Genomic DNA, 16,070 nt, shown 5'->3' with positions numbered 1-16,070 from the left:
AAATTAAAACAGCTATTCTAATAATTTTGTTTGGAGAATAAGGATGGCATTTTTATTTCACTACGTGAAAAGAGTATTGAAAAAACTATTTACCAGTTACCACTCAGTGTATTAATACCTCGCTATTTAAAGAATTAACATAATATGGATGTAAGATTGAAATGCTAGTTTGCTATTTCGTGTACTCTGAATTGTTCTGTTCTTTTTAATTAATAAGGGCTTACCCCTATTTCTCTGAAAACAAAATTTAACTGGGGTTTCATCCCCATATCTTCTAAATAAACAAATGAACTTAAAGACCACATGAGCACTTGTAGTCATCATATGTGCAATAAAAACGGCACCCAATATCTGGGATACACAGATATACAGCAATTAGCTTTGAATAATTTAACTGCAGTACAGCCACAGATCTCAGAGGTTCCATTTGATATCTAAGTGCACGACCTCAGTGTCATGGCAGAGCACTCAAGTTTGTAAACCACTTCATGATGGTGAAATTCTTCAATATCTATGTGGATGATCACATCACCGCACTTCTGTATCTGTTTGTTTTATTAGTAGCATCGCCTTACAAGTTAAGAATTCTGGATAACTTGTGGAAGGTTTCGTATCAAAGAACAGAAAAGCGCCGCCCTCCCATGCTTTACGATTTTGCCTCTGTAAAATTGGCACGACTGCAGATCGCCTCACAGCCGAAAGGTAGTGGAAAAGACCAAGCTGTATGTACAACTATATATGTTAATGAATGAACTATGTATGTTAATGTTGGTGAATGTCATCTTTGACATTAAACAAATTGAGACCTGAGAAGCAAGAATACACACTAACCGAAACGGTAAAAGTGCCAAAATTTGATCAGGCCACCCTCTTTGTGCATTCCAAAATTGCGACCTTCATTTGTTCTTTGTCCAAGGATGCTTGCACCATAACCTGCATTTAACTTTGTTTCTTCAAGCTCCTAACAGCTAAAACTATACCAGAAATCAGTAGTCTAGATTTAATCATAATTTGCTGCAGACTGGATTCACGAGGAATGGGGAAATCTCTAAGGCTGTGGAAATTGTTTAAATGGTCTATGCTATGGACTTATGGTGGATAATAAAAAATAATAACATCTTCAGCATATAGAAGTAACAAGTGAGTAATATTTTGATAATAGAGATCTGTTCAACATCCTATGAGAAAGGATAGAAATTTTGGTCTTTTCTACAAATGATAAAAGTCTCCTGTCAGGCAACTTTTTATCATTGGCAGACATATTATACAACATAACTATAGGTGCCTGGGACCTATTGATTTCCTGCAAGATGCAAAGCAGATCAACAAGCAATTTATGATTGCTATTGTTGATTACGAAGTGAACATGTCTGACTCCAATATTGTCTAGTAAAGATTTACTTCTGTTGATGTTTCAAGTTAGTTAAAAGGACATTTCGGAGTGGATAGAAGATGTCAAACTTCAGTTTTAAAAGAAGACTATCTACACAGTTCCAAGAGAAAAACAGGTGAAATATTTTAGCTGTTACTCATCAGAAGACCATACGTAATTTACATTTATGTCCTACTTATTCCCATGTAATCAAAATCCAGAATCTCAAATTTTGATACCTCTTGGACCATGTTTTCATAACGTGCAAGTAATTTGTACTTATTGTCAAACATTGGTGCCATATATACCTGAGAGCAAAGAAGAAAACAACTCAGCCATAATAATCACTGAACAGCATAACTGAAGGTTATTGAATAACAAAGAAAAAAGCAGAATGATACACAGCTTACAGGTATGATACCAGAATTTGATCAGAAAAAAAGCAGTATCATTACTAGCAAATACAGATATGATATATAATAGAATAATCAGCATCATCGCATCTTATTAGAGAGAGATCTTTATGCCTCCTTACCTGAAAGGTTGGAGCTAATCCCGGACTTAAGAAGAAGCGTCCTTTTGAGACATTACTAACTTCCTCAATCTTTTGCAGTTCTTTGATAAGTAACTCTACATCAGCCCACTGATGGTAAATTCAAACAGTTGTAGCAAGTGATGGTATGACAAATCCAAAGGGCATACAGGAAAAATTAGTAAGGTCAAAGGTGAAGCAGAAGATATTGAATAAGAGTTCTAATGGTAAAACAATAAAGAACTGTCCACTATGGATGCTGACAAGATTCATTGACAACAGAAGAGTTGGTAACTAAATTTATGAACAATAGTGCTATAAGAAAAAGTTATAAAAGTCTAAAAGCAACTCCGGACATATTATATGTTTATTTACACTCCTATTGTACTGAATCAGTAACTCCAAGAAGATGCTTACACGAGATGTATGTCTAATCTAATGTAATACACTGCAAGTCTAGTACAATGTCATGAATTGAATAGAAACAATACAATGACATCTTGAAGCATCATATTAGGAAGTTAAAGATAATTCGTCAAAGAAAGTCAAAAAAAAATGCAATACATTCACAAAAAGAGTTAAGTGTGAAGCAGGCATAACCAAAGGCATGTTGAATTGCAATATTTAAATGAGGTAGAAGCAGGCATTAGTCACTAAGGTTATATTTGACAAATTAAATTGTGAGTTCTTGAAGTGCAAGAAAGCATGACCTTTGGGGATGAAAACTGTTCATACTACTACTAAACACAATTAGCACAACGAGAATTTAAAAGATATTAACATTATCAAAACCTCAACGTCTGCTTGAGCTGCTTCAAGACTTCCACCCAAAGATGTACGGTCACCGACAACAGATTCCAAGGCTTCCGTCAATGGATCTGGCTGTAATGCAGAAACAAGGTTCATTTTCACTATTATATGCTACTGAAGACTTCAGATAAGTTACACCTGAAATACTTTAGGTACCGTTATTTCTTTCAGTGATAAGGTGATGCGATCAGTAGTATAGTCCAGTTGATGAACTTTGGCCTCCACAATCTGGGGAAAAGAGAAGTCAATTTCCAAAATTCCAAGAGTAGCACAGAATGATTGATGCAATGAGATTGAACTACTATATAGAAGCAAATTGAAGGTAATCTGCTTCAGCAGCGTAATGCCTGTTTAGTTTCCATCAGATGAGTAAAATATAGTGAATCCAAAACATATGCCGATAAGGATAGTGAATGAATGAACTCAAATTCAGAATTAGGGCTCAGAAGTATATGCTTTTGTCAATGAGTGAAGTATTCTTCTACAGTTATACCCACTGAGAATCTAAACCATGACGTCAACATGAAATACCTTCAAAATACAGCAACTTGTCCTATAATTATGCATGAGTTTGAACAAAGACTGACAGCTTCTTTGATCTTGTATAATTAAATACTTGTATCTTGCTCTTTCAAAAAGATGATCAATTAAGTTTCTCATTATTCTTGGAGTCTTACTTATCTTACCACCAAATGACAGAGATACCTGACCCAAATATAGCCATCTGATTTCTTACTAATTGTTTCTTGCCTTTAAATATTCAAATTGAACAGACCAGACCAAGACAACTTGTCTACCAATATTTAGGCATCTGTGACTTTCAAGTCTTCTATTAGTCATCAGTAGAGCAATGCAGAACTACATGATATGATAATACTTTCTAGTTTAGCCAGCAGCAAAGAATGGAAAGTGCATAATGCAGCATAAACAGAACTTATTTAAGGAGAACAAACAAAAAATAAAAATAAAACATTTAATAGGAGAATAGCAAACTCATACCTGACCCATTTTAAAAGAAGATGAAGGATCTAAAGTTGTATCCCACGACACTTCTGACTGGTGAATTAGTGCAGGTACTCCTTCAACCTTCAAACAAAACAATCAGTTGTCAATCAAAACAATATCTTCAAAGTATCAGCATCTAAAAAAACAGCCAGATTACCTCAACAAATATGCCAAAATATGTAAACTTCTTGATGCAACATTTTACAACATCCCCAATACTAAGCCTAGCCTGCACAAAAGACCAACAGATCCAGCTGAAAATATGTTGATATTGGACATATCAGCAGGGAGTAGGAAATCAACCTATTAGAAAACCTATGAGCCAAAGCAAGGATTATTCAACTTCTACTCAACCAACTCATAAAATTATATGCAAATTAGTGATCAGGAAAAGGAGTTGTGGCAAGTTAAGCTGTAGAATGTAGAATACCATGAGACTTCTCTTCTTCTCAACCAACTCTTCCTTTTCTTTCGGCCTTCCTGAGAACATTATCCTTCGAGAACTTCTATCCGCCAGTACTACTGTAACTCTGATTCTCTGGAAAGCAGAAATAAGTCAAGATTTGTATCACATGAGGACAAAACAAGAAAGTTATAAATATAAGTGCTATCTTTCATACCTGACCAATAAAGGATGATAAGAACTTGGTCTTTTCTTGATCATATGCCTGAAGAAGATCTTCAAACTTCATATTTGGTTGCAAAGTTTCAGCTGTTGAACCTATATCTAGTGATTTACTTGACTCCATTTCAGGGTTATTAACATCATAGTTTCTCACAATTCCCAGATTCTGTCTATATAACGAGGGATCCAGACCTTTTTTCCTTAACCATGATTCAAAAGCTAAGAATTTCCATTTGGCACCAACGTTTCGGTATGGTAAGAAGCCTATAAGGGAACCAAAAGACACCTGGAGATGTGGACAATTTACATTATACTTCTGTCTGTATAAATTAGATCTGATCAATGTAAAAATAGACAGACTAAAGAATACTATTGAACTCACAACAAAACCTCTGCCACTGCAACTTATCAGTTCCACTTCAACCTTTTCACCAGTATTAACAAGGCTTTCCAGCTTTTTCCAGTCACTCTCTTCAATTTCCTGCAACTCCATAACTGAATCAACATGCTCATTCAATATAATTAATATTGCAGAAGAAAAAAGAAAAAAGAGCATCTCAATCAGTTCAGTGAAGCCACAAACTCTCATTAGATAATCAAAATTCTAAAGGAATTATACAGTATTAGGTATTCTTCTATTTTAGATCATCAATGAAATAATGACTCATAAAAGATTGAGAATATCTAGCCATGCATGTTACCTCTTGTTCTGATGAAATGGCACCCCTGGTATCAGCGGTATAAATATGGTGGTCATCAGTTGAAGCATCTTTCTCTGAAATGGTTGCATGTGATACCTTTTTAACAGATGGCTCCATCCTACATTTTGATATCACAAGAAACAACAAAGTAAATGACCAAGGAAGTTCCATGTTATGGATGAAATTATGCATCTGAAATTGTATGGGCAAAATGAAAATGACCCATGAAATATGGTACAGTAAAAGACAGTTCAAAGAAAAAAAAATAGGATGTGTCACTTAAAGCCTAAACACACACACACACACATAGTCTAACCTACCTAGATGGAACTACGAATCCTCAATTGCTTAAAGCTTATCCTCAAAGAGGAACGTGAAAATGAGAATAAATTAATGATATTCTTATTGTTATCTCATCAACTACTTTAAAAAATTTAAGCTGTTAAAAAATAATAATTTATATTTTTTATAGTTAATGCTCCCCCTCACTTTGGTGCTGAGATATTTTAATGAACCAAAGAAGTGGATTTGATTTAAATTGATGAAATTTTTTATATTTTAAATGAAAGATGGTTGGCAGGATTCAAATGGATTCAATACTATATTAACTCACCGGCTACTCTAAAAGTTTAAACAGTTAGATAACGATAATTTTCATATTTTATGTTTACCACTTATCATATAGAGAATGTAGCATAACTGATGTAGAAATTTGAGACTACCTCTGTGGTTTTCCTAATATGGCAGCTTGGCTGGAAATGGTGCTGTCAGAGTACATCGAATTTTCATCCAGAGAAGTAGTAGACACGTCAAAATCTCCAGCACCACTTTGGTTATTTGGCTGTGATCCTTGAAAAAACAAGAAAAAGATCAACATTTGCTACTCAAAATATGAAGTACTCAGTAGTAAGCCATGAGGTGCCTCACCAATATCCAAATCATCACCTAGTTCAGGTGATACGGAAACACTATCACTGTTGAGATCTAGAGATCCTTCAGAGTCATCATTTTCCACAACCACAGAGTTGTTACTCTTGGGTAGGTCTGTATCACTGTGCTGAAACACACTTGAACTTTCTATCTCATTCGCCATCACATTTTGATCCTTTATCTCACTAGAACTAGCCTGCGTAGAGTCAACTGAAGACACACTCTCTTGTTCTGAATCTAAAGGTGCTTTCATTATCCCTGGTTTCTTAAGCAGTGTCACATTACTCAAATTTTCACTAGTATCTTTTCTCATTTTCAAGTATATGTTTGGCTTGAGTTTCAACTTCAATTCTATTTCGCTGTCATCACCTTGAAAAACAGAGGGCTTCCTTAAGTCGATCTCAGAATTACTGCTCTTGTCAGCACTGTTCTCCTGATAAAATTTTGGCTTCTTCTCGATTAACATAGGCTTTTCATCTGAACTAGTAGCCTGTGCTGCTTTGCTCATAACTGGGCGTGATAAACTCAACTTCCTTCCGCTTGGCGTCTTGGCTACCTCTTTTTGGCTCAAGATGTTTACACTATTTGGTGACTCAGAAGATTGTCCTTCACTAACATCTGACTGAATATTAATCAAGACATCATCTACTTTATTTTTCTTCTTGTTGAGAGATTTCTCAATATCAAGGAAGGTGGCATCTGGGTTCGACTTTCTCGCCCTTATCTGCAAATATGTATGTACTCATACATCAGAGACTAATAACTGACATAACTAACAATTATTCAGCACTAAGAAAGGAAATTAGAAACACTCCTAAACACATCTGGATAAGTTATTCGCAAGAAAAGGATCAATATCCACTAAACGGGCAATCTTGAAATTACTCTAGAACATTCTATTAGAGGCAGAGGTTAAGGAAGGCAACAACTCAATTCCAGGACATTAAACACGTTAGAACAAGAAAAGAAGAACAATTGAGTTATCTGTATAAAGGAAACAAGGAGTCTTGGAAAGGTGAGACCTTGGCTAGGGTTAGTTTGGGGTCCTCGCCAAGAAGCCTGCCGAACTTGAGCTCCATCTGTTCCCACTTGTCGAGCTCCGGCCCGTCTCGGGAAGCGCGAATGGGGACTAAGTGGGAGCGGCGCTTGCTACGAGGAGAAGGGAGGAGGACGAGGAGGGACCGGCCACTGACGCTGCCGCCGGCGATACCTTCCATTCCGAGGGCGGCGCCGATGGGCGGAGAGAAGCTACTACTCATGGGCGGAGAACAGCGGAAGAGAGGAGGGGAAGAATTATTTGTAGTGTTACGGTAAGCCAAAAGGAGAGGATTATCTTCTCTTTTCCAACTTATTTCTTTCATTTCACACCCTTACTAATAGGAAAAAGGATTATCTTTTCATTTGACACCCCGTACTATGTGTTTATTATGGTTCTCACCGTTCCTTTTTCATTATTTTAATTTGAGTCTATATCGGCCATATCGGAATAAAACAGATAGCTAATAAGCCGGGCGTTTGGTCTAGTGGTATGATTCTTGCTTTGGGTGCAAGAGGTCGCGAGTTCGATTCTCGCAACGCCCCTGTTTTTTAACTTAGAAGAATTTTATCCTTTTCTTTCTCACATCATGTAATTAATCAGAGCAATAACGACATTCAATAAGAAATCCGATCAAAAATAAAAAGGTTTTTAAGTTAGAGCTTACCTTTCTAGAACCCCATGTGAAATTCCAAATATTTACCAAAAATCTGGCGAGAAAATTTAGAAAAAAAACAAACAGCTATACACATGTTGGTATACAGAAAACAGTCCGAGCTCGTCGCTCGATTGAACTATTACAGGCCAAAGATACAACAAACCTTCTCTTTCTAGTCCAAGACATGCATTAGAAAGCCAGTTTATTCTTCTTCTGAGTAACAAAGAAACAGAAGAAGAGCCTTAAGACTCTTCCTCCTCCTCAACTTTGGGTGCCAAGTAGAACCTGATGTAGCCCATCTCAGCAATCTGGTACTCCACGACTACAGGCAGCTCCGAGGACAAGCTGATAGTTACAGTGTTCGACAGAGGAGTAGCTTTCACAAATGAGTTCATATATCGAAGAGCAAATGTTAGAGAAACTGGGTCCTTCATCTCTATGATGGTTGATTCCTCAGGCTACAAAGATAGAAAACAGAGAATTTGGCAGCAAGCATTTAGAACGTATTAATAGGGTAGTTGGGTTACAATCTAGAAGAATTAGAACAAAAAGGAAAAAAGAAAAGAAACTTTAGACTACCTTGTCAACAGTGACATTCTGTCGGCAGACGATATTTGCGCTGCCAATGTCACCTCTTGTTGAGAATTTCACTCCTTCCTTAGTTACGGATATTACAACTACATAAAGAAAATTCTATTCAGTTGTAGAAGACAGAGGAATCCTGATTATAGTACAGAAACATAGAGTTGAAACAAACATCTAAATTCTCAACTTGTTCACAATGTTAAAATTCAAACCATGACCATTTTGAGTAGAAGTTATCTACAGATACTAGGGAGCTGTGAGATGTCGAAAGGCTATCACAAACTAACATCCTGCCACATCACACAAACATTATGATACTCTCATTGCTGTCATTTGTAGTTGCAGCTCACTACACCCACAAATTGAAATTAGTCATATTAACCATAATAACTCTGGCACAGTAAAGTTCCATTGAAAACTGATCAGTTTCAAAGCTTAAGAGAGTCAATTTAACCAGATAAGCATGATACCAGCAGATGATTTTTCTGCAATTCTGAACGAAAAACATGCATAATGGACTAGTGACAGTTCTGCAAAGCTGATGCTGTAAATAGATAAGTACCTCTCTGAAAATATATGCATAACAATGAAACAAAATAAAACTTGTGGATGAATTGCTGACCAAAGGCTTGATTGTTGTTGTAACTCAATCCATTAATCTTGATCAGAAATTACATTGCACACTTCCAGAAAAGCATTTAAAAGAAGCAAGAGATAAATACAGCCAGAACATACCAGTGTCTCCAATGCTGCTCAGATCCTTACATATTCGTGAAAACTCTTGTGAGGGCATCTTGACAATGGCTTGATATTCTGCCTCAGGAATACCCAAATGTTCACTTTCGATGTCCATCAATTTCATTTCAAAGTCTGCAATCTTATCTTGCTCTGAAATCAGAGAAAAACAGAGACTAGACATTAGCAAACACAGAAAAGCATAACTTGATATAACAGTTATAAAATCACAATATACTCCAGACATATACTCAAATGCAAAATTTTACTTCTTACCAGTTAGATATTCTGAAAGAGTCAAAAACAGATTCAAGCCTTAAGTAGAGATAACCGAACTGATCAAATAATTTGAAAAGCTTGCAGTCTGCTCCTCTCCTCAGTTTATTTGACCTAAATCCCTTTCCCACCTCTCCCTCCCCCCATCCAATTCCATTTTCCAGTGAGAAAATACAGAATGATCTTTTACATCGGATCCACACCCAAAGATGAAGTGTGCCTAAAAAGATCTAATCTTCATCCATATCTTTAATGGCACCCCATAAGATAGAAAACATAGAAGATACCGAACTTAAAGAACTATCAGAAATTAGTAGTTCCAATCAGCAAATATTAGAACAATTCTGCAAACTACATGTTAACCATCTAAATCTATTCTTACTGTCAATAAGCTGATAACCAATTATAAACCCTATGTGAATCTTTGCAGTTCAAGAAACTACCCAAATCTCAAGAGGTTCCGAGAATTAAGGAGCCAGTAAACCCTAGAATAAGTTAAAATTAACCAGCTTGACCAAAAAAGAAAAATCAAGAACCCTAAATTAAGAGGAACAGGGGGGATCTCACTGGGGCTCTCGAACATGAAGGTGACGGTGTCGGCGGAGCCGTCATCGTCAGCCCTAATGGTGATGATGTCGTCGTTGCCGGCGCAGCGGAGGAGCTTGGAAAGGTGGTTGAGGTTCATGCCCATGGAGACGTTTCTGTCGCAGCGGAAGTGGTCGAAGGCGTCGGAGCGGAGGAGGAGGGCGACAAGCGCCACGTGGCTGGAGTCCATCGCCTGGAGGGAGAAGCCCGTCGACGAGCAGTCGAAGTTGGCGTTCGTCACCAGCTCGCGCATCGCTTCCAGAACCTTCTTCAGGAGACCACCTTGAACGAGACGTAGCTCCAGCATCCTTGCTTCGTTTGCTTCTCTTCTTCTCTACCAGGAAGAGATGTGTAGGAGATTTATAATTTGGAGAGGGGCCGGAGAGGAGACGAAGAGATGGCGGGAGGTGGTTTCTTGCAAGGGAAGGAGGGTGCGTGGTCGGTATATTCCACCGTTTTGGATCTTTTGCAAATAACCACCGTTATTACAAAAAAATATATGCTCTCCAATTTTCTCACTTTTCAAACCTTTCTTAAAAGCATTTTTGTTAAAAAAAAAATTAATAAAAAAAAGGTTTCATCATGCATTCAAACCCTAACTTTAAAACTTCATGCATACAGACAATTAAATCTCTTTGACATTTTCTGTATATGAAGTTAAAACATTTCTCTATTTCAAAACTATAATTCCCTTTTTACCCTCCTAAAGTATTATTTTTTTCACAATAACTCTCTAAATAGTTAGAAATACATCACTCGACTCTTTATGGTATGATTTTATTTTTATCCAAAAGATGTCACAAAATAAAGTGATAAATTTATCCCGTGTATGCATGTGATTTGAGAAACTTTTAGGTCGGCAAAAATACACCTCCTTCTCCTCCTTTGCCTTTGAGTTTGAGAAGCTCAACTCCATCAACCTCCTCACGTACATGGCGTCCATTACTGCGAAGTTTTCAGAGTCGGTGCCATCGTTGTCTCTAGGAAGCGCAAGGTCTGCTCTTCCAAGATGGTTCTCGTCTCCTCTCTAAACCCTCGTGACCAGATTTATTGTCCTTCATACCCGCATCACATACGAGTGCTTATGAACCCTATTGATGAAGGAGGAAGATAAAGTTAAGACCTTGAGTCTCCTCACCTATCGAACTAGCACTGACCTTCGTGTCGCCACACTCATGGTAGTCGACGAAGACAACATTGTTGACAAATTGACTGCCTAGGCCATCAACTCACCCTCTCCTACTTCTCTAGCTAGTTGTTGAAAGACATAGCCTTCTAGGCCTAACCTTTGGGAGAAATGCGGAGCGTGCTTAGCAACAACGAGGAAGGGCTTGTCCTATGCCATGCTCATTAATCTCGAGCTCGGGATCGAGAGCATCAAGTGCCTTGTTGAGTAAGGTAGCATCAGGACTACGAAAGATAAGGATGGTGTATTAGTGTTAGGTAATCAAGAAGATAAAAGGAAAGGAAGAAAAGTGGAGGGACACGAGGCCAATGAAAGAATTTAAAAAAGTATATTTAATATTAGCTAAACCACTTAATTATTTTTTTATTATAAATGAAGGGGCAATTTGGTCAATTTATTAGATCAAGTATTTTAATAAATTACTAGATCATATGAATGGTCCTCGGATGGAGTCTCTAAGATGGCAAGACAGTAGGTAGTTATCAACTAAAAATTAGGTGTATAACTAAATCCAAATTATCCGACATTGTATTTACACCGGATCTGACTAATTGGAATATAGATTTTAATTATTCAATCCATATAATAAATGGGTCAGATTTCGAATCCAATCAAATTCAGATTTATATATGAACCGACAGTGAATATCTATCGATATATATCTATGGTATGTGTGTTTTAAGTAGTCAACTTATATATAGGCCAATACTTAAATTTGTATATAGAAGTATTGAATCACTCTAATTCCTATATAATATAAATAATCTTGAGTCTCTTGAAAAATAATGTTTATACTACTATCATATATACTTAATATGTTAAGCTTTTATCATTTTAGATGACATGATTAAAGTATTGTGCTCTAGTTTTTACTATTAAATTATTACAGTTGCTATGAAATAAAACTAATTTTATTTTTATATATCCTAGTATACTAATTATTCTGAATAGTGTCTATTGTCCAATTGACACAGTTATATGTAGGTCTTCCGCATTTTGATTGCACGCACTTTGCATGAGATATTCTTCATGAGCAAAATCTAAATAATGAATGAATTGTCTTCCACGCCTATAAATTACCACCACATCTGTCCATTCCTGTTCCCGCTCAAACGATGAAGCCTTCCATAATTCAAACTCCGAGGCCTTCTCTCCGCGGGAGATCGAAGGAAACCACAACTCCTCTCTTGAAGCGATCCGATGCGAATTCCGGCGGCGAATTGAAGCCCCCAAAGGTTACTCCCTTGAAGCCTCTTCTCCTCCAATTTCGCAAAATTTTGATCTCTCTTCGCTTCCTCTCTCAGAACGTCGCCAAGTGCTTGAGCTCGGATTTCGCCGCCGTATCGGAGGAGCCCTCCCCGCTGGATCTGATCGATTCCTCTCCAGATACGAACGGCAGCGTTATAGATCCAACGGGGGTGAGCTCGAAACAGTAGAAGTTATAAGATCTGTATGCTCCTTTCTCCTCTGATTCTCTTCTCTCTCTATTTCCGATTAGGGAAAGTCCACGATATCGCCTCATGAGAGTGGGATCGAAGAATCCAGTGAGATTCATGGGGGAATCGCGAATCTGGTGACGGTTGATCGCGTACGTGAAGCTCTGATCGAGATTGGGACTACGAAGGAGGTGATCGGCGGATCGGAGAAGCTTCTTGAAGCATTGGTCGAGATCGCGGTCTGCGAGCGGATGGGCTACTCGGGGAGGAGAGGTGGATCATCCAATCCGGTTTTCTGGGCCAAGGTGCGTATCTGGATCGTCGGTTTCTTGATCGTTTTGGTAGCGGTTTTGAACGTGTTGTTGGTATCGGCGATCTGGATCGGCGACGGAGCCGCTTTGAACGGTTTGCCACCAACATAGAGAGATGGATGATACGATTCATCTCTATCTACCACTCTTAACGTTACCAAACTTCCACCTCTCTACTCTCTCTCTCCTTTTAGTTTACACTTTCTTTCTTTACTTTCCGACATCAAGAAGTACTTGTCTAGAGAGAGAAAAAAGAAATTGACACTGATCGAGTATAACATTTCGCTGTTCTTATATCTACTCGTTTATACCATCTCCATTGCTTATCCTACAAAGGTCGCCTCGAATCACAGAACAAGTTCACCAGGATGCTTGCAGTTCCTCAAAAAGTTTAAGATTTCCACAGAATCCAATCTGTTAAAGAGGATTGTAAGTATCATAATCATTATAAAGGTCCTTCAAACTTATTATCATCAGCTAAGAAAGTTCATCAGTTTAGAAGAACTAAAGAATATAGACAAACAGGAAATCTTAATCAAAACTTCCGCCACAATGTACTATCGAAGATAACGCAACAAATTACTCTTGACAAGTTCTCCAAAGCCACTGCCATTCTCTCTAGTTTCAGGGACTGAAGCATCCTAAGAACTTCTTCGGGGTTATCCCTCTGGCGCGATATTTTGCAGCCATCTCTTCTGCCTCCAAGATCTCTTCTCCTCGCTTAGCTTCCGCAAGTGCTCTCTTCTCTTCTGCTTCCCTGTGGATCATCGCAACCTTGTTCTTCATCTTCTCTGCATGTTGTGCCTTCTTCTTTTCTAATGATTCCTGCCATGCATCATTACGGAAGTGAAGTGTTTCTTCCCATGGTTGGTTACTAAATCTACTGACAGGTTTGATCCATATGTTGCAAATGAATACTGTTCTACATGGGATAAGTACCACTAGAGTATCCAAAGGATTGAGCATCTCGAAGCTCGAACTAGTATGAAACTGACTCTCACCTCGATCTTTCTCAGCTTGGCTTCCACGGCCGCCCTTTTTGAGTTCTCCCATGAGAGAATGGATGACATCTTCTTCTGAGCCCTGTTTGACATTATCAACACAATTGTTTTAATCCGTACCGCATGTCAAGGAAATACTGATACTTCCAACTTGATCAACCGTAAAACTTGTGGACTGCTGTGTGAGTTAGCTAAAACCTAGAAACAGGAAATGCCAACAAAGAATTAGCTGGAAGAGGAGTCCTTTCTTACAACCTCTCTTCTTCTGCTTAGCGATTTTCATATGTTATATTTTAACTTTTTTTTTTTTTTACTGGGCTGAGATATTTTAATGAGGCCATAAAGTAAATTTAATTTAAATATGTGAAATTCTCTGCTTTCAGGCAAAGATTTGCATAATAATATTTTAATTCATAACATTTGATTTAATACCGTAATAACTCATTAATTACTCTAAAAAAACTATTAGATAACAATAATTCTATCTTTTATATTCTAACCCTCATAATTAGGTAAGGAAACATGCGCTTGACGAGAGAAAGTACGAGGACCTTCTATCTAACCGTTAGCATTTATGGAAGTAGTAGAAGCCTTGTGTCTTACTTGTTCTCAACTTTGGACTTTTCATTCTCCTCCCATGCCTTCACGAAGGACATTTTTTTCTCCGTTTCTACCCGCGCGAGGCCAGCATCTGCCGAGTTATAAGCCGGTAAATTTCCTTCTCGAGATGGCATAAAAAGTTATATTTGAACAATAGAATTTTAGGCACATATCATATGTTTATTTCTCACACCTCTATCAGCAGAACCCCTCGACGATTTCTCCGGTGAAGGAGCACCTGCGACGTCTGTCAACAAAATAGTTCGTTCAAAAACAAGTTCGTTGGTTCGGCAGAAACTGCATACAGCGGTGACCAGATAGAGTACACTATTTTTCTCCAAACCCATCAAAAGGTACAAGAAAAAGTTAACTTTTGGACGCCGATTAAAGAATTATGTTGAAATTAACAATGGGATAAGTCGACTGGTGATCAAAATAATTGAGCAGCCAGATCTTGGCTCGCAATAATTCAAACTCGAGTATAAATTAATTGAGTCGAGCGTATACAGTAAAATGAGCTTAAATTTTACTTTGGACTCAAACCTTTGTTAGTCGGCTCGCTCAGGCTCACAGAATAAGATTTGAATTATTTATATATTATACTGATATGATATATATGATGTAAAGCTTAGGACTATTAGATTTTGATCGTTATTCTCTTATCCTCTATCTGTTATCCTTAGGGTTGATCTAATTGGTTCTTCCAATCCCGATCAAGCTTTATTAATTCAAGTTTAAATTAAATCAAATTTGAACAAATTAGTTTGATTAATGCTTGAATTATACTTATTTAAAGCTTGAACTCAAATTAAGTTTGAATTTATCTCAATTTGAATTGAACTTGTTTAAAGCTCACGCTCGAATTGGTTTGCACTTGAATTCCATCGACTGAAGCTTGAATAAAATTTTACCGCTCAAAGTTAAAATCGAGCTGAGATTAATTAGACCAGCTTATATTCTGATCGAATTCCTAATACCTAATAAATTAAATGTGTATAAAGCCTTAACTACTTATCAAAACATTACAGCTAAAGATATTCTTAATAGGTACACAACAAATATGTACTTTAATTTATATTACCACAAACATAAACTCCACCATAAAATTATTCACTCTAAAAAATTAAATAAAACAAACCAAACAAACAAACGATCAAGAACAAAGGTATAGAACTAAAGAAAAGAATTGGAGAAAAAGAGAGAAGACGGAGAGAGGTCTTACTCTCCACCACGGCAACATCTTTGGTATCATCGAGCATATCTTCCAGAAGCGGCGGCTTCACCACCTTCTCCTCCCCGACCGGCTCCATTTCCACCTTCGCCTCCTCTTCTCCCATCATCACAAAAGGAAGAAACCTAATTTACCGCTCCATTCTTTGACTCCTTTTTCCCCAACATTTTAGCGATGTTCAAAAGGAGAGGTGTTAGCGATATCGCCGCTCATGGGATCTTTTTATAGCTTGGATTAATTCTTGCATCTTTGTGATCCATATCCTTTGACAACAAGCACCTTTAAAAGTAGAACACGTGTACTCCATGCACGAGAATCTCTTTCCTAGATTTGCTAGCTAACAGAGAACTAAGGAGCTGCTGATGTTATTAAAAATATTGTTTAAATTTTTTTAAAAAAATATAAAAATATAAAATAAAAATACATATTGTTTTTTTCTTACTTTTCATACATTT

The 16,070-nt window shown here is 37.3% G+C and overlaps 4 protein-coding genes and 1 non-coding gene across 7 annotated transcripts; 2 read left to right on the top strand and 3 right to left on the bottom strand.

Annotated features, from left to right (window-relative positions):
- Positions 1-289: 289 nt before the first annotated feature.
- Positions 290-7,313, bottom strand: LOC140770014 (uncharacterized). Its single transcript, XM_073110964.1, has 15 exons — positions 6,998-7,313; positions 5,973-6,699; positions 5,768-5,894; positions 5,046-5,163; positions 4,727-4,825; positions 4,340-4,630; positions 4,150-4,257; positions 3,877-3,948; positions 3,714-3,800; positions 2,871-2,942; positions 2,697-2,786; positions 1,908-2,015; positions 1,612-1,680; positions 832-933; positions 290-720 (listed from the first exon to the last, which is right to left on the bottom strand). The coding sequence occupies exons 1-14, from the start codon at positions 7,232-7,234 to the stop codon at positions 859-861; spliced, it is 2,280 nt and encodes a 759-aa protein (XP_072967065.1). The 5' UTR covers positions 7,235-7,313; the 3' UTR covers positions 290-720; positions 832-858.
- Positions 7,314-7,484: 171 nt separating this feature from the next.
- Positions 7,485-7,556, top strand: TRNAP-UGG (transfer RNA proline (anticodon UGG)). Its single transcript has one exon. It is a non-coding gene; the product is annotated as a tRNA-Pro (tRNA).
- A 129-nt stretch (positions 7,557-7,685) lies between these two features.
- Positions 7,686-10,302, bottom strand: LOC140770408 (proliferating cell nuclear antigen-like). Its single transcript, XM_073111597.1, has 4 exons — positions 9,833-10,302; positions 8,990-9,142; positions 8,249-8,346; positions 7,686-8,127 (listed from the first exon to the last, which is right to left on the bottom strand). The coding sequence occupies exons 1-4, from the start codon at positions 10,155-10,157 to the stop codon at positions 7,912-7,914; spliced, it is 792 nt and encodes a 263-aa protein (XP_072967698.1). The 5' UTR covers positions 10,158-10,302; the 3' UTR covers positions 7,686-7,911.
- Positions 10,303-12,059: 1,757 nt separating this feature from the next.
- Positions 12,060-13,080, top strand: LOC140770684 (uncharacterized). 3 transcript variants are annotated; one of them, XM_073111933.1, is made up of 3 exons: positions 12,060-12,271; positions 12,341-12,454; positions 12,535-13,080. In XM_073111933.1, exons 1-3 carry the CDS (start codon positions 12,152-12,154, stop codon positions 12,892-12,894), a joined length of 594 nt encoding a protein of 197 aa, XP_072968034.1. In that variant the 5' UTR covers positions 12,060-12,151; the 3' UTR covers positions 12,895-13,080. The 3 variants fall into 3 exon arrangements, with proteins under 3 accessions (XP_072968034.1, XP_072968035.1, XP_072968033.1); XM_073111934.1 differs by lacking the exon at positions 12,341-12,454; XM_073111932.1 differs by having other exon boundaries at positions 12,060-12,454.
- Positions 13,081-13,329: 249 nt separating this feature from the next.
- Positions 13,330-15,830, bottom strand: LOC140770685 (remorin-like). Its single transcript, XM_073111935.1, has 5 exons — positions 15,607-15,830; positions 14,578-14,631; positions 14,388-14,475; positions 13,785-13,866; positions 13,330-13,608 (listed from the first exon to the last, which is right to left on the bottom strand). The coding sequence occupies exons 1-5, from the start codon at positions 15,722-15,724 to the stop codon at positions 13,408-13,410; spliced, it is 543 nt and encodes a 180-aa protein (XP_072968036.1). The 5' UTR covers positions 15,725-15,830; the 3' UTR covers positions 13,330-13,407.
- Between the last annotated feature and the right edge of the window lie 240 nt (positions 15,831-16,070).

This window comes from Typha angustifolia, chromosome 11 (assembly GCF_048772165.1).
Source record: "Typha angustifolia cultivar Huaian chromosome 11, ASM4877216v1, whole genome shotgun sequence".
Taxonomy (NCBI): domain Eukaryota; kingdom Viridiplantae; phylum Streptophyta; class Magnoliopsida; order Poales; family Typhaceae; genus Typha; species Typha angustifolia.
Note: the sequence above shows the minus strand (reverse complement) of the source record. Positions and strands in the feature narration are given on the sequence as shown.